General features: G+C 53.2%; 2 protein-coding genes across 3 annotated transcripts; both read left to right on the top strand.

Moving 5' to 3' along the window:
- Positions 1-57: 57 nt before the first annotated feature.
- Mrpl2 (mitochondrial ribosomal protein L2) lies at positions 58-3,902 on the top strand. The gene is made up of 7 exons (XM_038342872.1): positions 58-215; positions 1,192-1,357; positions 1,894-2,035; positions 2,147-2,262; positions 2,335-2,445; positions 2,942-3,015; positions 3,648-3,902. The coding sequence occupies exons 1-7, from the start codon at positions 120-122 to the stop codon at positions 3,858-3,860; spliced, it is 918 nt and encodes a 305-aa protein (XP_038198800.1). The 5' UTR covers positions 58-119; the 3' UTR covers positions 3,861-3,902.
- Positions 3,903-4,122: 220 nt separating this feature from the next.
- Positions 4,123-17,800, top strand: Cul7 (cullin 7). 2 transcript variants are annotated; one of them, XM_038343459.2, is made up of 26 exons: positions 4,123-4,472; positions 5,205-5,885; positions 6,238-6,389; positions 6,501-6,998; positions 7,487-7,625; positions 7,712-7,908; positions 8,146-8,404; positions 9,451-9,688; positions 9,772-9,877; positions 10,891-11,118; positions 11,332-11,422; positions 11,515-11,686; positions 11,788-11,893; positions 12,193-12,288; positions 12,740-12,915; positions 13,197-13,330; positions 13,561-13,743; positions 13,965-14,071; positions 14,161-14,343; positions 15,123-15,283; positions 15,430-15,646; positions 15,723-16,020; positions 16,624-16,769; positions 16,878-17,004; positions 17,094-17,299; positions 17,410-17,800. In XM_038343459.2, exons 2-26 carry the CDS (start codon positions 5,213-5,215, stop codon positions 17,731-17,733), a joined length of 5,217 nt encoding a protein of 1,738 aa, XP_038199387.1. In that variant the 5' UTR covers positions 4,123-4,472; positions 5,205-5,212; the 3' UTR covers positions 17,734-17,800. The 2 variants fall into 2 exon arrangements, with proteins under 2 accessions (XP_038199387.1, XP_038199389.1); XM_038343461.2 differs by having other exon boundaries at positions 4,124-4,472; positions 5,205-5,789.
- Positions 17,801-18,047: the final 247 nt, after the last annotated feature.

The following is an 18,047-nucleotide window of genomic DNA, read 5'->3' as shown; positions in this document are numbered from 1 at the left end:
GCGCTCCAATTAGGTGTCCGCCTCTTGCGTCATCTGAAAGCGACAGTGACAGATAAAACGTCATCCGAGAGCGCCAAGCTCTAAATAAAGGTAAATGCGCGCTGAGTCCGGAGGTCCCCATGGCCCTGTGCGTGCTCACTAGTGCTCTGCGCTCTCTGAGCCTGGCATCCCCGGTCATTACCGCCCGGACTCCGACTCTGCTCCCGGCTGCCCAGGTAATCCGCTTTCCTGGTAATGTCACGATTACGTGACCTTGGGTAAACTTGCCTTGTCCGGCGCTCTTTCTAAGTGTGCTCTCTCAGAGGGCTGATTCGTCAGACCAGATACTGGCGTGTAAGTGCTTTTGCACAGTGGTAACGCCATGTGCCTACTGTAAACCAGGCAAAATAGACGGCGGCAATGAACGAGCTCCTGTCAGCCAAGCTATTATGCACATTTTGCAGATGAGAAAACTGGTCAGCAGTCTAAGGTCATACACCTTTTGGGGCTAGACTGGCTTCAGAGCTTGCTTCTGGTTTTGTCATGGTGCTGGGAATTGGACCTCGGACCTCGGTCAAGCTGTGCACTCCCACCCCAAAGCCAATGCTCTTGACCACTTTGATGTAAGGATGGCTTGTCGCCGAGATTAGAGAATGCAGAGTTTGGAATAGTAACAGGCCATGGTGAACCACAGAAAAGGAATTACGATCTTGCTTTTCTGAAGTTCTCAGGCTGAGTGTAGCAGAATTTGGCAAATGTATATTTGATATTGCAAACTAAACCAAACTGCACCCAAGCCCTGGGACTACAGCAGGTGGGAAAGCAAAGTCGTTTCCATTCATATGTGGCACTATGGGGAAGATGCAGAGGGTGGAAGGTGCTGATGGTGGTATATGGGTGTGTGGCATTCACCAGCTCTACAGAAGGGAAGGCTTTAGGGCAGAAAAGGTTTCCTGACAAAAGCTTGAAACAGATTGGAAGATGATGAAAGGGAGAACATCACACAGAAGAAATATCTCAGAGGGGAGAGAACCAAATGATTACCGCTCAACACTCACACACCTGGATATATATGGTGTGTATATATATGGATAAATATGCGCTGATATTTGTGAAAGCTGGAGGTTGGAAGGCAGTGGTCTGAGATGCTTCTGGGAGGAAGTGGCCTACAGCTAACCTTGGTCTGTCTGAAGAGATGGTTTCTTATCCTAGACGCTGAGCAATGCCCTTCAGCAGCCCTCGGCCTTGGCGTTGCCCTCTCAGCGCTCGGTGCATACGTCTGTGGACCTTAATGCCAAGTTTGTGTCCTGGAAAAGTCGTACCAAGTACACAGTCAAACCTGTGAAGATGAGGAAGTCTGGGGGTCGAGACCATACAGGTGGGAGAAAGGGGCAAGTGCACTAGGATCCTGGGTGTCTATAGTAGCACCCTACAGCTTGTCATGTGTCAGACATACGATTAGAAAGTATTCATTGAGGTGCTCCTTATGTGGTTCATTACTGAAGAACAGGCCACATAGAAACAGTGAACTCGCTCAACACAGGAGGCGCTGTGGTGTTTTCAACCTTCCCAAAATTCATTACAGTTGAAATTATGTGAGTCCAGTGTAAACTTATTGAATTCAACAACTTGAAAAGACTTTATACAGTTTCATTCATTATATATTTATTGAGTCATGTGCTGCCCCATCCCTTTTGCAAGGATGTCGTGGCCCCCATCTATCCACATGCTGTAGATCAAACATGGGCCTCAGTGCTTACAGGCAAGCTCTCCAGCACTGATCTATACCCAGCCTTTTGTCATTTTCTGTTTGTGATATAATATTGAGGAGTACTACTGTTTAGACTAGTAATTTTAGTTAATGCTGAAAGCTGTACTAACCTGAATCCCATCCCTGAACTGTCTTGACTCCAGGCCGCATCCGAGTACATGGTATTGGTGGGGGCCACAAACAAAATTATAGAATGATTGACTTCCTGCGGTTCCGGCCGGAGAAGGAGACCAAGCCAGAACCCTTTGAGGAGAAAGTTGTCGTCGTCCGCTATGATCCATGCAGGCAAGTTTAGGATGTGAGGCGGTGGTGGTGTGGTCTGAACTGTCATTGGTATTGTCTCAGAAAACGGGGGCCTTCTTGATGGTCCAGTTATTTGCCCATCATCCTGAGCAGGTCTGCAGACATAGCCCTGGTTGCTGGGGGCAGCCGGAAACGCTGGATCATTGCCACAGAAAACATGAAGGCAGGAGATACAATCCTGAACTCTAACCACATAGGCAGAATGGCAGGTGAGAGATGACTTCTAGGTGCGTGGGGTGGAGCTGCAGACGGTCTAGTGCTAATGAGATTCTCTCTTGCAGTGGCAGCTCAGGAGGGCAATGCATATCCTCTTGGGGCATTACCTGTGGGGACCCTCATCAACAATGTGGAAAGTGAGCCTGGCCGAGGAGCGCAGTATATCCGAGCTGCAGGTATGGGAAAAGAATCTACCCACATCCCAGACCTGGGGTTACCTGATATCACTGTCCTCCAAACCCTTAGGATCACATCTGTTCCTCGGACAGGCAAACACAAGGAACAAAAGAATGAATATGTGGAATATGTGCTTTGTGTTTTTTGTTTAGTTCGGTTTGGTATTTTGAGGGTTTTGTTTGTTTGTTTGTTGGTGGTGGTGGTTTGTTTGTTTTTTGTTTTGTTTTGTTTTGTTAGCTTTGGAGACTGTCCTGAAACTTAGTCTGTGGACCACACTGGCCTGGAACTCACAAGAGATTCGCCTGCCTGCCTCTCGAGTGCTGAGATTAAAAGCACGTGCCACCACCGCCCTGCTGTGTTTGTTTTAACCTAAATCCTAGTGTGTGGTCCTCTGTGGGTCATGCACTCCTGAAGGGCAAAGGGCAGCCTGTGGCCTAGATACCCATGGAAACCTCCCTCTCATGTGGAGGGTAAAGCCGCTTCCTCCTTCCCTAGGGACCTGTGGTGTGCTGCTTCGGAAGGTGAATGGAACAGCTATTATCCAGCTGCCCTCTAAGAGGCAAATGCAGGTATCTGCGGGCACAAGTGGGAGGGGTCAACAAAGAAGGAATTTCTGGAATGTGCCTCACCAGCTCCCCTGTCTGAGATGCCAGGAACTGCCTCCAGCTGTGTCTGTGCAGTTTCCCACCTGACTAAGCATGCCTTGTCAGGTTGGCACCTTAGTTCAGTAAGTCAAAATGCCATTTTCCAGCTGGGCATGGTGGTCCATGCCTGTAATCCTAGCATTCCTGACCGAGTCAAAAAAGTCAAGCCACCTGGCCTACAGGAAACCTTTTCAGGAAACCAGGGAAGGAGAGATGTGGGCTGAACAGTCAAGTTGGAACTGGCTTATAATCTCATCGATTTTGTTGAGTTCCGGGCCAGCCTGGTCTACATAGTAAGTGCCAGAACAGCCAGAAGTAGATACCAAGACCCTGACTCCAAAAGAAAACCTCAGAAACAAACAAAAAAGGATGGAGTCCTTTTCTTTAACTACTCAGTTCATCCTGTTAGAGCCACACTTGTATTCTCGAATGTGTTCTCTGTCTTCTCCCGTTCCTCACTGAGTGTAAGAAGCCACCAAGCAGAGCTGTAATCCCATCACTGCTATGCCTGCCTCTTGTCCTGCACCACGTGCATTCTCATCTGCTTCTCTCATCAGGTGCTGGAGACATGCATTGCAACTGTAGGCCGGGTTTCCAACGTTAATCATAACCAGCGGATCATTGGCAAGGCAGGACGTAATCGCTGGCTGGGCAAGAGGCCTAACAGTGGGCTGTGGCAACGCAAGGGAGGCTGGGCTGGCCGAAAGATTCGGCCACTGCCCCCAATGAAGAGCTACGTGAAGCTGCCCTCTGTCGCTGCCCAAAGCTGATAACCCTGAACTCTAATAAAATGCCCCTTGTTTTTAATGTTACTTCCTTTTCACTTTTTGAGGGCGGGTACAGACTGGACGAGGAGTAAACAAGGATAGAGGGAAGAGATAGGAAAAGACAGCATGGGGAGGGGGTAGAAATGACCTCGCAAGGTCCTTTCCAGTTCTAGCTTTGGGAAACAGGAAAGTACTTCCGGCAGCAGGAAGGAGGACCAAAAGGAAGAGGAAAGGGCGGTGCGGGGCTGGAGGGCCGCGGCGTCGAGGTGGCACCCGCGGCTCCGCCCGCCACCGGCCCCCGGCCCCGGGCTTTCCTCTAAGTCTGGCGGAAACGCGCGGTGGCGGAGTACTGGCAGCGGAACTTCAGCGAGCCCTAGCCGGGACCAGACTCCGCCCTGCAAGCAGTGCGCCGGCGCCGCCGCGAAGTCCCCGCAGGCCCCGCCCTCTGCCCGCCTGCCTCCTGCAGAGGCACGCCCCCTCCTCTGCGCCTAGACCCCTTCAGGGGGCCCAGGCGGGGCCCAAACCTTCGCCAGCGCCGCAGCCGCCATCGTGTGTCCTGCGTCCCTAGCTCTGCAAAGGACAGGCCTCGCGCCAGGATCCCGGCGGACTTCTGAGGTGGCCAGAGCCCCACCGCGGCCCCTGCCCCTATTCTAGGCTTCCGATCGCTCGCCTGCGGAGCCTCTCGTCCCTTTCTCCACCATGCTTTAGGACTCTCCTGTATTGGGCCTAACCCCCACCCCCACCCACCCCATCCTATCCCGCCGCGACTGCTCCCTATCTTATCATCCACCAAGCCCCGTGCCCCTTACCCATCGGACCCCAGGTGCACCTTTCCCCTGACCTCGCCGCGTCTTTCCCTAGCGCCTTTCTGCAGTTGCTGTGTTCATGGATGTCGCCATTCCTACCCCTTCTCCCAGTCCATCGCGCTTTGCTGATGGCTACTTCACCGTCTGTGCTCTCGCCTTTGGGACTCAAAACACAGTGCTTAAATTTAGAGATTGCGTTCCACTCTGACTCAATCCTGTGCCTTCACACACCCCTTTCTCTAGGTTACCTTTATCTGTCCCAGGATCTTGGGCTTCATTTGTAAATCCAACATTGCCCTATGCCATTGCCCCTCTGGTCATTCCTCCAAACCAACCCACTGGAGGCCGAGATTTGTTCTTGAAAAACAATCTCCGCAGTGTTCTGCCCAGTCCTGGTCTCACCCAGCCTGAAGCAGGCCCAGCGTTACCCCACCCAGGCTAGCAGCTGTTGCTTCATTTGCTCCTCAACTCCTGGAAGCCCTTGGTTTTCCGACCTCCTGTCTCACTCTAGCTTGCCTTTTCTCTCTTCCTTCTGTCTCAGGTGCCAGGATGGTGGGGGAACTCCGCTACAGGGAATTCAGGGTGCCCCTGGGACCTGGTTTGCATGCATATCCGGAAGAATTAATCCGTCAGCGGGTAGGCCACGATGGGCACCCCGAGTACCAGATCCGCTGGCTAGTCCTCAGGCGAGGAGATGATGGGGACGGAGACTCTAGCCAAGTGGACTGCAAGGCTGAGCATATCTTGCTATGGATGTCTGACGATGAGATCTATGCCAATTGCCACAAGATGCTCGGCGAGGATGGCCGAGTCATCGGACCTTCCCAGGAGTCTGCAGAGGCTGGGACCCTCAACAAATCTGTGCTGGGGGAGATGGAGACAGACGTGAAATCCTTGATTCAGAGGGCTCTTCGTCAGCTGCAGGAGTGTGTGGACACCGCCCCTCCGGCCCCTCTGCTTCACACTGTCCATGTACTCAGTGCTTATGCCAGCATCGAGCCCCTCACTGGAGTCTTCAAAGACCCCAGAGTCCTGGACTTGCTCATGCACATGTTGAGAAGTCCGGATTATCAGATCCGCTGGAGTGCAGGCCGGATGATACAAGCCCTGTCCTCCCACGACGCTGGTGAGGGGCAGTTTGGGGAGGAAGGGAGAACAGGAGAGGGTCTGGGTCGGCTCAGGGATTCACAGGACACTGTGACAGGAGCTTCTGACCTCATCAGTACGTAAATGGTTCTGTTGTCCTTCACTTTAAGTTGGAAGTAAAAAAGTTGGAGGAGGGGGTTGGGGGAATGTGGGGCGGGGAGACTGACTAAGCAAGAACGTATTCATTAGCTTTTTATGCAAAAGAAAAACTTAGACTGCTGCATTGCATGGTGTGTGTGTGTGTGTGTGTGTGTGTGTGAGAGAGAGAGAGAGAGAGAGAGAGAGAGAGAGAGAGAGATAGTAAACTTTGGCTCTAAAAGCGAATCAACAAAATATGTCATTTCCGATGAGCGCTGGCAAAGGACTGTTATTAAGTAGAAAACTAAAGAGCTTCGGGCGCTGTTTCTGATTGGAGGTGTGGGTTCCAGGGACCCGGACCCAGATCCTTCTGTCATTGAGCCAACAAGAGGCCATTGAAAAACACCTGGATTTTGACAGCCGCTGTGCACTGCTGGCACTCTTTGCACAGGCTACCCTCGCAGAACACCCCATGTCTTTTGAGGGCGTTCAGTTACCGCAGGTATCTTGTGAGGGTATGGGGTAGTGGGAGCTGTGCACTTGTCACAGAGGATGCTGTGGAAAGAGGGACAAAAGATGAAGACATGGGTGAGGCTCAAAGTGTATCCTACAGGTCCCAGGACGGCTGCTCTTCTCCCTGGTGAAACACTACCTGCACGTCACCTTCCTCCTGGACCAGCTGAGTGGCAGTGCCGGGGAGAAAGGAGCCCAGAACAACTCTGTTCCCAAGGAGTCGAATGCAGGAAGGGGTCGGCTGGAACTGGAATTCAGTATGGCCATGGGCACTCTGATCTCTGAACTGGTGCAGGCCATGCGCTGGGACTGGGCCTTCAGCAGACCAGGGAGGTTGGCACGGTCCCCCTCTTCCATTTTCCAGCCTCAGCCCACAGATGCCAGCTCAGAGTTCTACCGCCCCCACACCCAGCTTATCAGGAGGTCAAGGCGGTTTCGCCCCCGCACTGAGTTCGCAAGTGGCAATACCTATGCCTTGTATGTGCGGGACATGCTGCAACCTGGGATGCGGGTACGGATGCTGGATAATTACGAAGAGATCACTGCCGGGGATGAGGGCAAGTTCCGACAGAGCAACAGTGGTGTGCCCCCTGCACAGGTGAGGGCTTCCCCGTAGTGGGACAAAAGATTTACTCTGGGTAGGGCATAGCTTTTGTTCAGGGGGCTTATAAGCTAGCTCAGTTAAGATCTAAAGGGCAAAGGGGTCAACAGCTGAAAAGGAGGGCTACTTGGAGAGCTTGGGATATGTGGGTATAGGAGGTTTAGACCCAGGAAGAAACTGATAGGTCAGAATCAGGAAAATAAGCCGTTTGGGGCTAGATGGAGGCATAGAGTGAGGTGATATCAGAGAGAGGAGCCAGGCACAGAAGAAGAGTTCAAGGCCAGCCTTGGCTACATTAGCAATGTTGAGGCCAGTCTGGACTACGTGAGGCCCAGTCTGAAAGATATATAAAATTAGAATAGATGGAAAATGGGTGCAGAAGAATTGAGGCTGTCTATATTCCGTATACCAGTGTTTGACTGTTGCGAGGTGCTTACCTTATGGACTGTGGTTCCCCTTCCCTCTTTTTTCCCCCCACTCTCCAGGTGTTGTGGGAGTCAACAGGCCGTACCTATTGGGTACACTGGCACATGCTTGAGATCCTGGGTTTTGAGGAAGACATTGAGGTTGTGGTTGAGACTGCTGAGTACCAGGGGGCAGTGGTCAGTGGCGCACTGGGCGTAGGTGAGCTCCGGGAGGGGTCAGTTCTGAGCAGAGAAGCAGCATTCTAGGTGGGTGGGCAGTGACATGGCCACGCCCCGTTTTCACAGCCCCGCCCTCCAGGCGCTGGAAGCCCATGACTGAGCTCTTTGCTCTGCCTTATGTGGTACCTGAGGAGGAAGACGCTGAAGAGAGTGAGCACCTGACCCAGGCGGAGTGGTGGGAGCTCCTCTTTTTCATCAAGAAGTTAAGTGCAGAAGACCGTCAGCAAGTTGTGCAGCTCCTGCAGGACAACGTGGATGGGGAGGTAGGCACTTCTCAGCAGTGTCCCAGCGGGTCTGGAAAAGCTTGGGCGGGGAAAGTCGAGGTCAGACAGCATCAGGAAGGCACAGGGAAGGAGTCCGGAGTGTTCAGAGACAAGTGTTGGCGGGAGCTAGTGCTAAGATTCAGAGTGGCGGAAGTGTGTGTAGAGATCCCCGTTCCTACAATGTGCCTCTCAGCATCTGTCCGTTCAGCAACCTTCAGGGTAACTTTCTCCCCATAGCATGTTCTGTACGATGAGATCCTACCTGAGCTGACCGTACCCATTGAACTGGCCCAGGACCTCCTGCTCTCTCTGCCTCAGCAACTTGATGACAGTGCCCTGAGGGACCTGTTCAACTGCTACATCTACAGGAAGTATGGCCCTGAAGCCCTGGCAGGGCAGCTAGGCTACCCATATCTGCTAGATGCCCAGCAAGATGTTTTCCTGTTCAAAGCTGAGGCCCGGCCTCAGGAATCCGAAGACTTGGCTAGTGCAGAAGGTGGGTGCCTTCAGGAAGGTGTCCTCGCAACAGAAGGGTGTCTCTGCCAACTGTTGTGCCATCTTGTGTGAAAGACATACCTACCCAGAATCCCATGCGTTTGAGTGTGCGTGTGTGTACACAAAAGGACAACTACAGATGTTAGTACTCAGCTACCATTTATCTTTCTATTTATTTTAATTTTATTTTAGCTAGGGGGTAGTGGCACGTGCCTTTAATCCCAGCACTCAGGAGGCAGAGGCAAGCAGATCTCTGAGTTTGAGGCCAGTCTGTTCTACAGAGTGAGTTCCAGAAAAGCCAGGGCTACACAGAAACCCTCTCTCAAAAAATACCAAGCAAACAACAAAACAAAACAAACCTCTTAATATACGCTGCGTCTGTGTACGGTGTGCACGCAGTGACCACCACAGCCAGAAGAGAGCATCGGATCTCCTGGGGTTGAAGTTCAACAGATGGTTGTGAGCTGCCACATGAGTGCTGGGAATTGAACCTGGATTCTCTGGAAGAACAGCCAGTATTCTTAACCATTGATCCATATCTCTCCAGCGCCAGCCCCCTCTTTTTCTTTTTCTTTTTTTTTGTTTTTGTTTTTGTTTTTGTTTTTCGAAACAGGGTTTCTCTGCAGCTTTAGAACCTGTCCTGGAGCTAGCTCTTGTAGACCAGGCTGGTCTCGAACTCCCAGAGATCCTCCTGCCTCTCCCTCCTGAGTGCTGGGATTAAAGGCATGCGCCACCACCACCCGGCTTTTTTCTTTTTCTTTTTTCCTTCCCTGGTTCTTGCCAAATAGGCCAGCTGGTCAGCAAAGCCCAGGTGGCACCCATCTCCACCTATTCGGTCCTGGAATCACAAGCATGAGTTGCCATGTTTTTTCTGTAAGATTTTCTTCATAGTTATATGTATATGTGAGGGGTATACATATGAGTGCGAGTATCCTAGGAGTCAAATGAGGGTGTCGGATAATTGGAGCTGGAGTTACAGGTAGTCACAAGCTGCCTGACACGGGTATTGGGAACTGGCCAATTCTTACCGCACCCCTGTTCCTGTAGCCAAAGAACCCCTGTCTCAGAGTGCCAGCCCTGCCCTGCAGCATCTGGTGGAGGGCTTGGGCCCATCCGGGAAGCTCCTTGTGGATCTGGAGCGAGCCCTGAGCTCTGAGACTCCCCAGGAAGACGAGGTCAGACCATGCCTGCTGCAGCTTCAGCGGCAGCCGCAGCCCTTCCTGACACTAATGCAGAGCCTGGGCACTCCGGCCACCAACAAGGCCTTGCACCTGGCTGTGCTGAGGTGAGGGGCTGGGAGGGGCAGGCTTGGGAACAGGAGCGCCTCGGGCCAACTCTATCTCTGAAGTCCCAGTCCTGTCCCCTCAGAATCCTGACACAACTGGTGACCTTCCCTGAGGCGCTGCTGCTACCCTGGCATGAGGCCATGGACGCCTGCATGGCCTGCCTTCGGTCCCCCAATACTGACCGAGAGGTAAGCCTGCCCCACTCTGGAGAGGTGCTGGAGGGGGAAGACAGCAATGAGGCAGAGGTCTTGGGCGAGGCCTGGGGGTGCAACAGAGCCTTTGTGCTCTTGGGTTAAGTTTTGCTTTTAAAATGAAATTTTATCTTTTTAAATAGGTAATACATTCACAAAGCTCACAAATCAAAATAAAACAAGGTATTCATTGAGAATGCTGACTTCTACCTAATTTCTGTTTTCTCAGTGTCCCCCACCACACTCCTGCTGGTAACAAACCTCTATTAATCTCTACATTCGTCCTGTGCTTCCTTGTGCAAACAGAAACAAGATCTCCAGCGGCTCCTTTAAGAGGAAGGGGAGGGGGCTGGAGAGATGCCTCGTAGGTTGAGAGCACTTGTTGCTTTTGTGGAGGATCCAGGTTCAGTTCCCAGCACCAACATGGCAGTTCACAACCATCTGTAACTCCAGTTCCACGGGACCAGATACACAGAGTAATATATACATGCAGGCAAACCGTCACGCACATAAATAAACTTTTAAAAGAGGAAGAGGAGTGAAGGAGGCAGAACTTTTCTACAGGAAGTTCTGGGTATAGTAGACTTCAGAAGGTCAGAGGTTATGTGTTAGTGAATGCCCCAAGTCATCACCTTCAGTTACCAAGCCAGAGTTACTGAGGGTCCACAAGTTCAGGCCTTCTCCGTTTCCTTCCAGCCCCCTAAAGCATCTGGGCTGGGGCCTAGTTCTTGGGAACCACACCTAAATCAAAAGAACCTAGGGTTCTCTGGACCTGTTCTCCACATACTCACTGGGCCAGAACAGGGTGGGGAGGGGTGCGAGCAGGCTCTTTCCCCCAGGTTTGTAACTTGATTCTCTAACTCCACCTGACTTTGTGCCTCTCCTATCTTGTCACTTCCTGCCACACCCTGTCTTGCTCAGCCCCCTGCAGAGTGGGCATGTACCGCCACAGCTGTCCACGTAGCCCACGCTCTCATCTTCATCCTCTGCTCCCTCGCGCCCCCTCCCAGGTACTCCAGGAACTGATCTTTTTCCTGCATCGCCTGACCTCGGCGAGCCGGGACTACGCGGTGATACTAAACCAGCTGGGAGCCAGAGATGCCATCTCCAAGGCCCTGGAGAAGCACCTAGGGAAACTGGAGTTGGCTCAGGAGCTGCGGGACATGGTGTTCAAGTGTGAGAAGCATGCCCACCTCTACCGGAAACTCACCACCAACATCCTGGGTGGCTGTATCCAGGTCAGGAGAAAGGGCAGGGTGAAGCCGTGGTTCTGAGCTGCAGAAGAACATGGATCCTGAGCAGTGGCGGCGGGGGTGGGGGTGGGGGTAGAAAGAGGCTTGAGCAAGCCTGGGGACACCCGTTCCCTTACTGTTTCACCTTTCCTCCCCCTTTGTTTGCGTGCGTCTCATGTCCCTCCATGCACCCACCTTTCTCTGCTGTTCCGGCTCCAGATGGTCCTGGGCCAGATCGAAGACCACAGACGAACCCACCGGCCCATCCAAATCCCTTTCTTTGATGTGTTCCTCAGATATCTGTGCCAGGGTTAGTGTCTGTCTCTGAACCGTTTAATGTCAGCCATGTTCCTCTCTATACCTACCTGACTGAGACCGTCACCCCTTCCCACTGCTTCCCAGGCTCCAGTGAGGAAATGAGGAAAGACAAGTACTGGGAGAAAATGGAGGTGTCCTCCAACCCACACCGGGCCAGCAAGCTGATAGACCGCAACCCCAAGACCTACTGGGAGTCCAGCGGCAGTGCTGGCTCTCACTCCATTACCTTGCACATGCGCCAGGGTGTCCTCATCAGGTAGTGAGCTCCCACGCGAAACCGTCCTGCCCGAGCCACTTGGGCCTGAGTGCAGACATGACAGGATCCAGTTCCCATCCGTTCTTCTTCCCCCCTCCCAGGCAGCTGACTCTCCTGGTGGCTGGTGAGGACTCCAGCTACATGCCAGCCTTGGTGGTGGTGTGCGGGGGTGACAGCATCAACTCTGTTAACACAGAACTCAATGCGGTAGGGATCCCTATGCCATTGCCCACCCTTTGCAGGATCTCTCCTCCTGTGCCATTCTAAACTCCTAACCCCTCCCACCCATCACGAGTCCTGTGCAAACTAGAGTCTAGCGTCCTTGAGCGTGTGCGATGGCATTAGCCACGGAGCGGTGGGAGTGGCATTAAAGCCTCTTTGTCAGGAGCCCCGTGTCCCCGGGGTGGAGAAGGGACTGATCTGGCAAGAGGGTAGAGCTGACGTGGTTGTTCTTAGCAGTTTCATCTACACACGTGGAGGTGACAGCCCTCTCTGCCACTCACCAGGTCAACGTGATGCCGTATGCCAGCCGGGTAATCCTTCTGGAGAACTTGACACGATTCTGGCCCATCATCCAGATTCGCATAAAGCGCTGTCAGCAGGTGGGACTGGGGTGTGGGGAGTGGCTCCCGGGTACAGGTCTCTGAGCCCCAGCATACAAGGATAAAACCCAGGTCTCTATCACCAAACTACCTCACACCAGCCCTGAACCCTGATTCCTCTATAGATCTTTTTTATTTATTTATTTATTTATTTATTTATTTATTTATTTATTTATTATGTATACAATATTCTCTCTGCCTGAAGACCAGAACAGGGCACCAGACCTGATTACAGATGATTGTGAGCCACCATGTGGTTGCTGGGAACTGAACTCAGGACCTTTGGAAGAGCAGGCAATGCTCTTAACCACTGAGCCATTTCTCTAGCCCCCCTCTATAGATCTTGAGCCTGGGTCTGGGGTAGCTCAAGGGATGAAGCTTGAAGTGTAACCTACCCAGCCTATCTCAAGGAGGGTGTGGGGCCAGCAAAAACAGGTCTCGTGTGCAACAGGGCGGCATTGACACACGCATCCGGGGACTGGAGGTCCTGGGCCCCAAACCCACCTTCTGGCCAGTATTTCGGGAGCAGCTGTGCCGGCACACACGCCTCTTCTACATGGTTCGGGCACAAGCATGGAGCCAGGACATAGCAGAGGACCGCCGGAGCCTCCTGCACCTGAGTTCTAGGTACATGAGAGCTTGCATGTGTCTGTGTGGAAGGTCAGGTTTGGGAAATGAATTGTAGGCCGGGTTCTTAGGATGTCATGAGATAGGTCCAGTCTAGGGCTTGGGATGGTCAAAGCCTTCTGAGGTGTGGAGCTGATGGGAGAGAGACTTCTGAGGGCTGGAGTGGCGTCCCCTGGCAGGGCAGGGCTCTTCTGGAATATAGAGTTGGAAGCTGGGCTAGCTGTTAGGATGCACACTGAGTAATGTAAGCCAGAAGGCCTGCACCTCCTTCTTCTCCCCAGACTAAATGGGGCTCTGCGCCAGGAGCAGAATTTTGCTGATCGCTTCCTCCCTGATGACGAGGCCGCCCAAGCACTGGGCAAGACCTGCTGGGAGGCCCTGGTCAGCCCGCTGGTGCAGAACATCACCTCTCCCGGTAACCACCCCACAGTACCGCCCACCGCAGGGCAAACCCAGAGAAACACCTGGCTTCGGCTCTGCCCTTAGGCTGTTGTCACCTTTGTCCCCTTTCTTTCCAGCCAGGACTGCTCCTGTTCCCGTGTCCTTCTGTCTGCTTGTTCTTTGTCCCTTGTTCAGCTCAACATCTCCTCTTTCTCAGAGACTAGCCATCCTTTGCTTTGTTCCCCCCCCCCCTGCAACCTCCAGACGAGGACAGCACCAGCTCTCTGGGGTGGCTGCTGGATCAGTACCTGGAGTGCCGGGACGCCGCCCACAACCCCCAGAGCCGCGCAGCTGCTTTCTCCTCCCGGGTTCGCCGTCTCACCCACTTGCTGGTTCACGTGGAGCCTTGTGAGGCAGCAGCTCCAGTGGTGGCCATCCCTCAGCCCAGTGAGTGCTCGGATTCCAGCAGGAGCCTCCACCCAGCTCACGAGCCCCGAGATTGTCCCCCTTCGTGCCTACAAGCTCAGTCTGCCCATCTTCCATTTGCCACCCCATCCAGGAAGGTCACTTTGAGGGACAGCCTGTTGGGAAAGGCTGTCAGGACTTGTCCTTAGGGAGTTGAGGGTCTGTCAGCCCTGACTCTGCCACTTCTCTGTCTCTCTCTGTAGAGGGCAGAAATAGAAGCCATGACTGGAGCTCCTTGGCCACTCGGGGCCTTCCGAGCAGTATCATGAGAAACCTGACCCGATGCTGGCGGGCTGTGGTAGAGGAACAGGTGGGCTGCAACAAGTGTGGCGTTGGGGGCAGGGCGCTGTCACCACACCATTTCGGCTGCCCCTTCATGCTCCTGTTCCTTCCTTGCAGGTGAACAACTTTCTGACTTCATCCTGGAGGGACGATGACTTTGTGCCACGCTATTGCGAGCTTTTTTATAAGCTGCAGAAGTCGAGCTCTGAACTGTTTGGGCCAAGAGCGGCCTTCTTGTTAGCGATGCAGAATGGCTGTGCTGATGCCTTGCTGAGGCTCCCGTTCCTCAGAGCTGCCCATGTAAGCTCCTCCCATACTTCACCTGCCTCTCTTCCTCTCAGCTTTCTCCTGCCTCCCCAAAGTGGACCACCTCAGTCTCGATGCTGTGATCAGCAGTAGTTGTATATGGCCATATATTGAAAACTAGGAAAAAAATCATTACATGTACCATGTTAAGATAGATAGATGAGAGATACAGAGAAAGATGGATGGATGGATAGATAGGAAGGTAGGTAGATAGATAGATGATACAGTCTCAACTTGTACCTCTGGTTCTGGCTGACCTCCTGGCCTTAAACTCAGAGGTCAGCCTGTCTATGTATTCCAAGTACTGGGATTAAATGTGTGAGCTACCACACGCAGCATTTTCAAAGGTCCATGTAGCCCAGGCTAGCCTTAAATTCACTATGTAGACTAAGAATGACTTAGATCCAGGTGGTAGTGGCACACACCTTTAATCCCAGCACTCAGGAGGCAGAGGCAGGCCAGGTCTACAAAGCAAGTGCCAGGACAGACTCCAAAGCTCCACAGAGAAACCCTGTCACGAAAAACAAACAAAAGAATGACTTAAAACCTCTGCTCCTCCTGCTTGTTTGATGCTGGAATTTCAGGCCTGTACCGTTGTTATACCTGTGCTTCCTCATCCTGATTCCACCCCAGTACCTCCTAAAAGGAGGGTGGAGGCTGAGCGGTGGGTGCAGGTGGTGGGTGCAGGTGGTGCTCACCCATTCCTGCCTTCTCGGCCCTTCTCACTCATCACTGACTCACTCCCTCATGGTTTTCCTGTGCTCTCCACGCAGGTGACTGAGCAGTTTGCTCGGCACATTGACCAGCGGATCCAAGGCAGTCGGATGGGTGGAGCCCGGGGAATGGAGATGCTGGCACAGTTGCAGCGGTGCCTGGAGTCTGTCCTGATTTTCTCTAGCCTGGAGATAGCCACCACCTTTGAGCATTACTACCAGTGAGTTTAGATCTGTTGAGTAGGATATGGAGGAGGCAGGTTGTCTGCTGGGTGGGAGGGCCTGAGTCTGAGATACAGGCCAGCAAGAGTGAAAACCTGGGCCAAGCTGGCCCCACTGAGACCCAGCCCGACTGTGTGTGCTGCAGGCATTACATGGCTGACCGTCTCCTGAGCGTAGGCTCGAGCTGGCTGGAGGGGGCTGTGATGGAGCAGATTGGCCTCTGCTTCCCCAACCGCCTCCCCCAGCTGATGCTGCAGAGCCTGGGCATCTCAGAGGAGCTGCAGCGCCAGTTCCACGTTTACCAGCTCCAGCAGCTCGATCAGGAGCTCCTGAAGCTGGAAGACACGGAAAAGAAGATACAGGTGTGTTCGGGGAAGGGACGAGCAGGGCGGAGGTAGGAGGAGGCCTTCAGCATTTGTGAACTTTATTTCTTTTCAGGTGGCCCATGAGGACAGTGGCAAGGAGCAGAAGAGCGAGAAGGAAGAGGCCGCTAGGGAGAGAGCAGCTGTGGCTATGGCAGAAGAGGAGGAGGAGGAAGATGAGGAAGAGGAGGATGGGGAGGAGGACGGGGAGGAGGAGCTCTATTATGAAGGGACAATGCCAGAAGTGTGTGTGCTTGTCCTGTCTCCACGCTACTGGCCTGTCACCTCTGTCTGCCACATGCTCAATCCTACAACATGCCTGCCTTCATATCTGAAGGGGACCTTAAACCACTACTCCAACTTCTACAGCAAGAGTAAGCAACTGGGGAAGAGGGCTGGGCTTTGGGGACAGGGTAGGCTACTAAAGGGACCTGGAGTTGGGGTAAGTGCTGAAGCTAGAAGCCTATGTGGCTACAAACATGGCATCCCAGCGTGCCATTGTGCAGGGGGTACAGAAAAGAAGAGAGAAGATTCCCTTATGGGGACAGGATGGATCTGACAGAAAATGGAGGAGGTTTAAGTTTTAGCTGGAAATGGGGCTGCTGTTGGAATCCAGACCCCAGGAACATCTGTGGCAATTAGGGAGATAGAGAAGACGACTTTTAAGACAGGCCACAAAAAAAGGGCTTTAAGAGTGGGTGTGTGGCCAGGCATGGTGGAGTATACACCATTAGTCCCAGAACTCTGGCAGCAGAATCAAATGGATCTCTAAGAGTTTGAGTCTAGCCTGATCTGTGTAGCGAGTTCTGGGCCAGCCAGAGCTACGGAGAGAGACCCTGTCTCAAAAGCAGAACATGAGAGTGGGCGTGTGCTCCTCCGGCAATGTCGCATGTGCTCCTCCAGCAATGTTGCATGCACTCAGATGAGACTCTACACTGGGCAGCAGCATCCCCTTCCCTCTCCTGGCACTTCTCCAGGTCAGAGCCACCCCATCTCAGAGAAAGGTGAACAGAGACGATTGCAGTGGACCTGGCAGGGCCGGGCAGAAGTGCAGTTTGGTGACCAGCTTCTCCATGTGTCCACAGTGCAGATGTGGCTGCTGCTGTATTTCAACGACGTGAAGGTGGCCTGTCCCGTCTTACTCACTTTGTGCCCCATCTTCCATTCCTTTGCCCCCATCGTCCCCAGTTCACCCCTGGGGAGGCCCTGAGTGCTTCCCACATCTTCTCAGGTGTTGTCTGTGGAGAGCCTGCTGGCGCTCTCAGAGCTCCCTCCAGATGTGCTTAATCGGGCAATTGGGTCCCTCACCTCCTCAAGAGGCCCCTTGGACCTTCAGGAACAGAAAGATGTACCAGGAGGTATACACTCGGGGTCAAAGAAGACAGCTCTGAGCCAGGGATAGGCTTCTCAGGGCCCTCCCCAACCAAGTGACCAATGTTTATTTCAGGAGTGCTCAAGATTCGAGACGACAGTGAGGAACCCAGGCCAAGGAGGGGCAATGTGTGGCTCATCCCACCTCAGACGTACCTGAAAGCTGAAGATGAAGAGGGCCGGAACTTGGAGAAGAGACGGAATCTTCTAAATTGCCTTGTTGTGCGAATCCTCAAAGCTCATGGGGATGAGGGCTTGCACATCGACCAGCTTGTCTGTCTGGTAAGCAGTGATGGGTATGGCCATGAGGTGCCACCCTTGATCTGCATGTGACTGGCACGGAGGACAGATGGCTCTGTGGTTTTGACCTGTTATTTCCTCTCCGATCTCAGGTGCTGGAAGCCTGGCAGAAAGGCCCGTGTCCTCCCAGGGGCTTGGTCAGTAGCCTTGGCAAGGGAGCTGTGTGCAGCAGCACGGATGTCCTCTCCTGCATCCTGCACCTCCTGGGCAAGGGCACACTGAGACGCCATGACGACCGGCCGCAGATGCTGTTCTATGCAGTCCCTATAACTGTGATGGAGCCGCACACCGAGTCCCTGAACCCTGGCTCGTCAGGCCCCAATCCACCCCTCACCTTCCACACCCTGCAAATCCGCTCCCGGGGAGTCCCTTATGCTTCCTGCACTGGTACCCAGAGCTTCTCCACGTTCCGGTAGCCTTGGCAATAGGGTCCAGAGTAGGTAAGGCTGGGCTTTCTACAGAAAATAAAACCTGGGAATTTGATGATCTGACTTGTGTGGTGACTGCCAGAGACAGGTGAATGGCACGGGGGGTGGGGTCTGGTTGATGGGAGGAAGTCCTCTGGCATTCAGGCAGTATTCTGACATATCAGGAGTCTTGTTAAGGTGAGGAAGGGAGATTGAAGAGCAAAGGAAGTTTCCAGGTGTGCCCAGGGAGGGGGAATTCAACAGCCAAGAATGGATCTCCATTCCTGCTCAGACAGATACTGACCTGGCAGGTTGGACACCCA

This window comes from Arvicola amphibius, chromosome 9 (genome assembly GCF_903992535.2).
Source record: "Arvicola amphibius chromosome 9, mArvAmp1.2, whole genome shotgun sequence".
NCBI classification, from domain to species: Eukaryota; Metazoa; Chordata; class Mammalia; order Rodentia; family Cricetidae; genus Arvicola; species Arvicola amphibius.
Note: the sequence above shows the minus strand (reverse complement) of the source record. Positions and strands in the feature narration are given on the sequence as shown.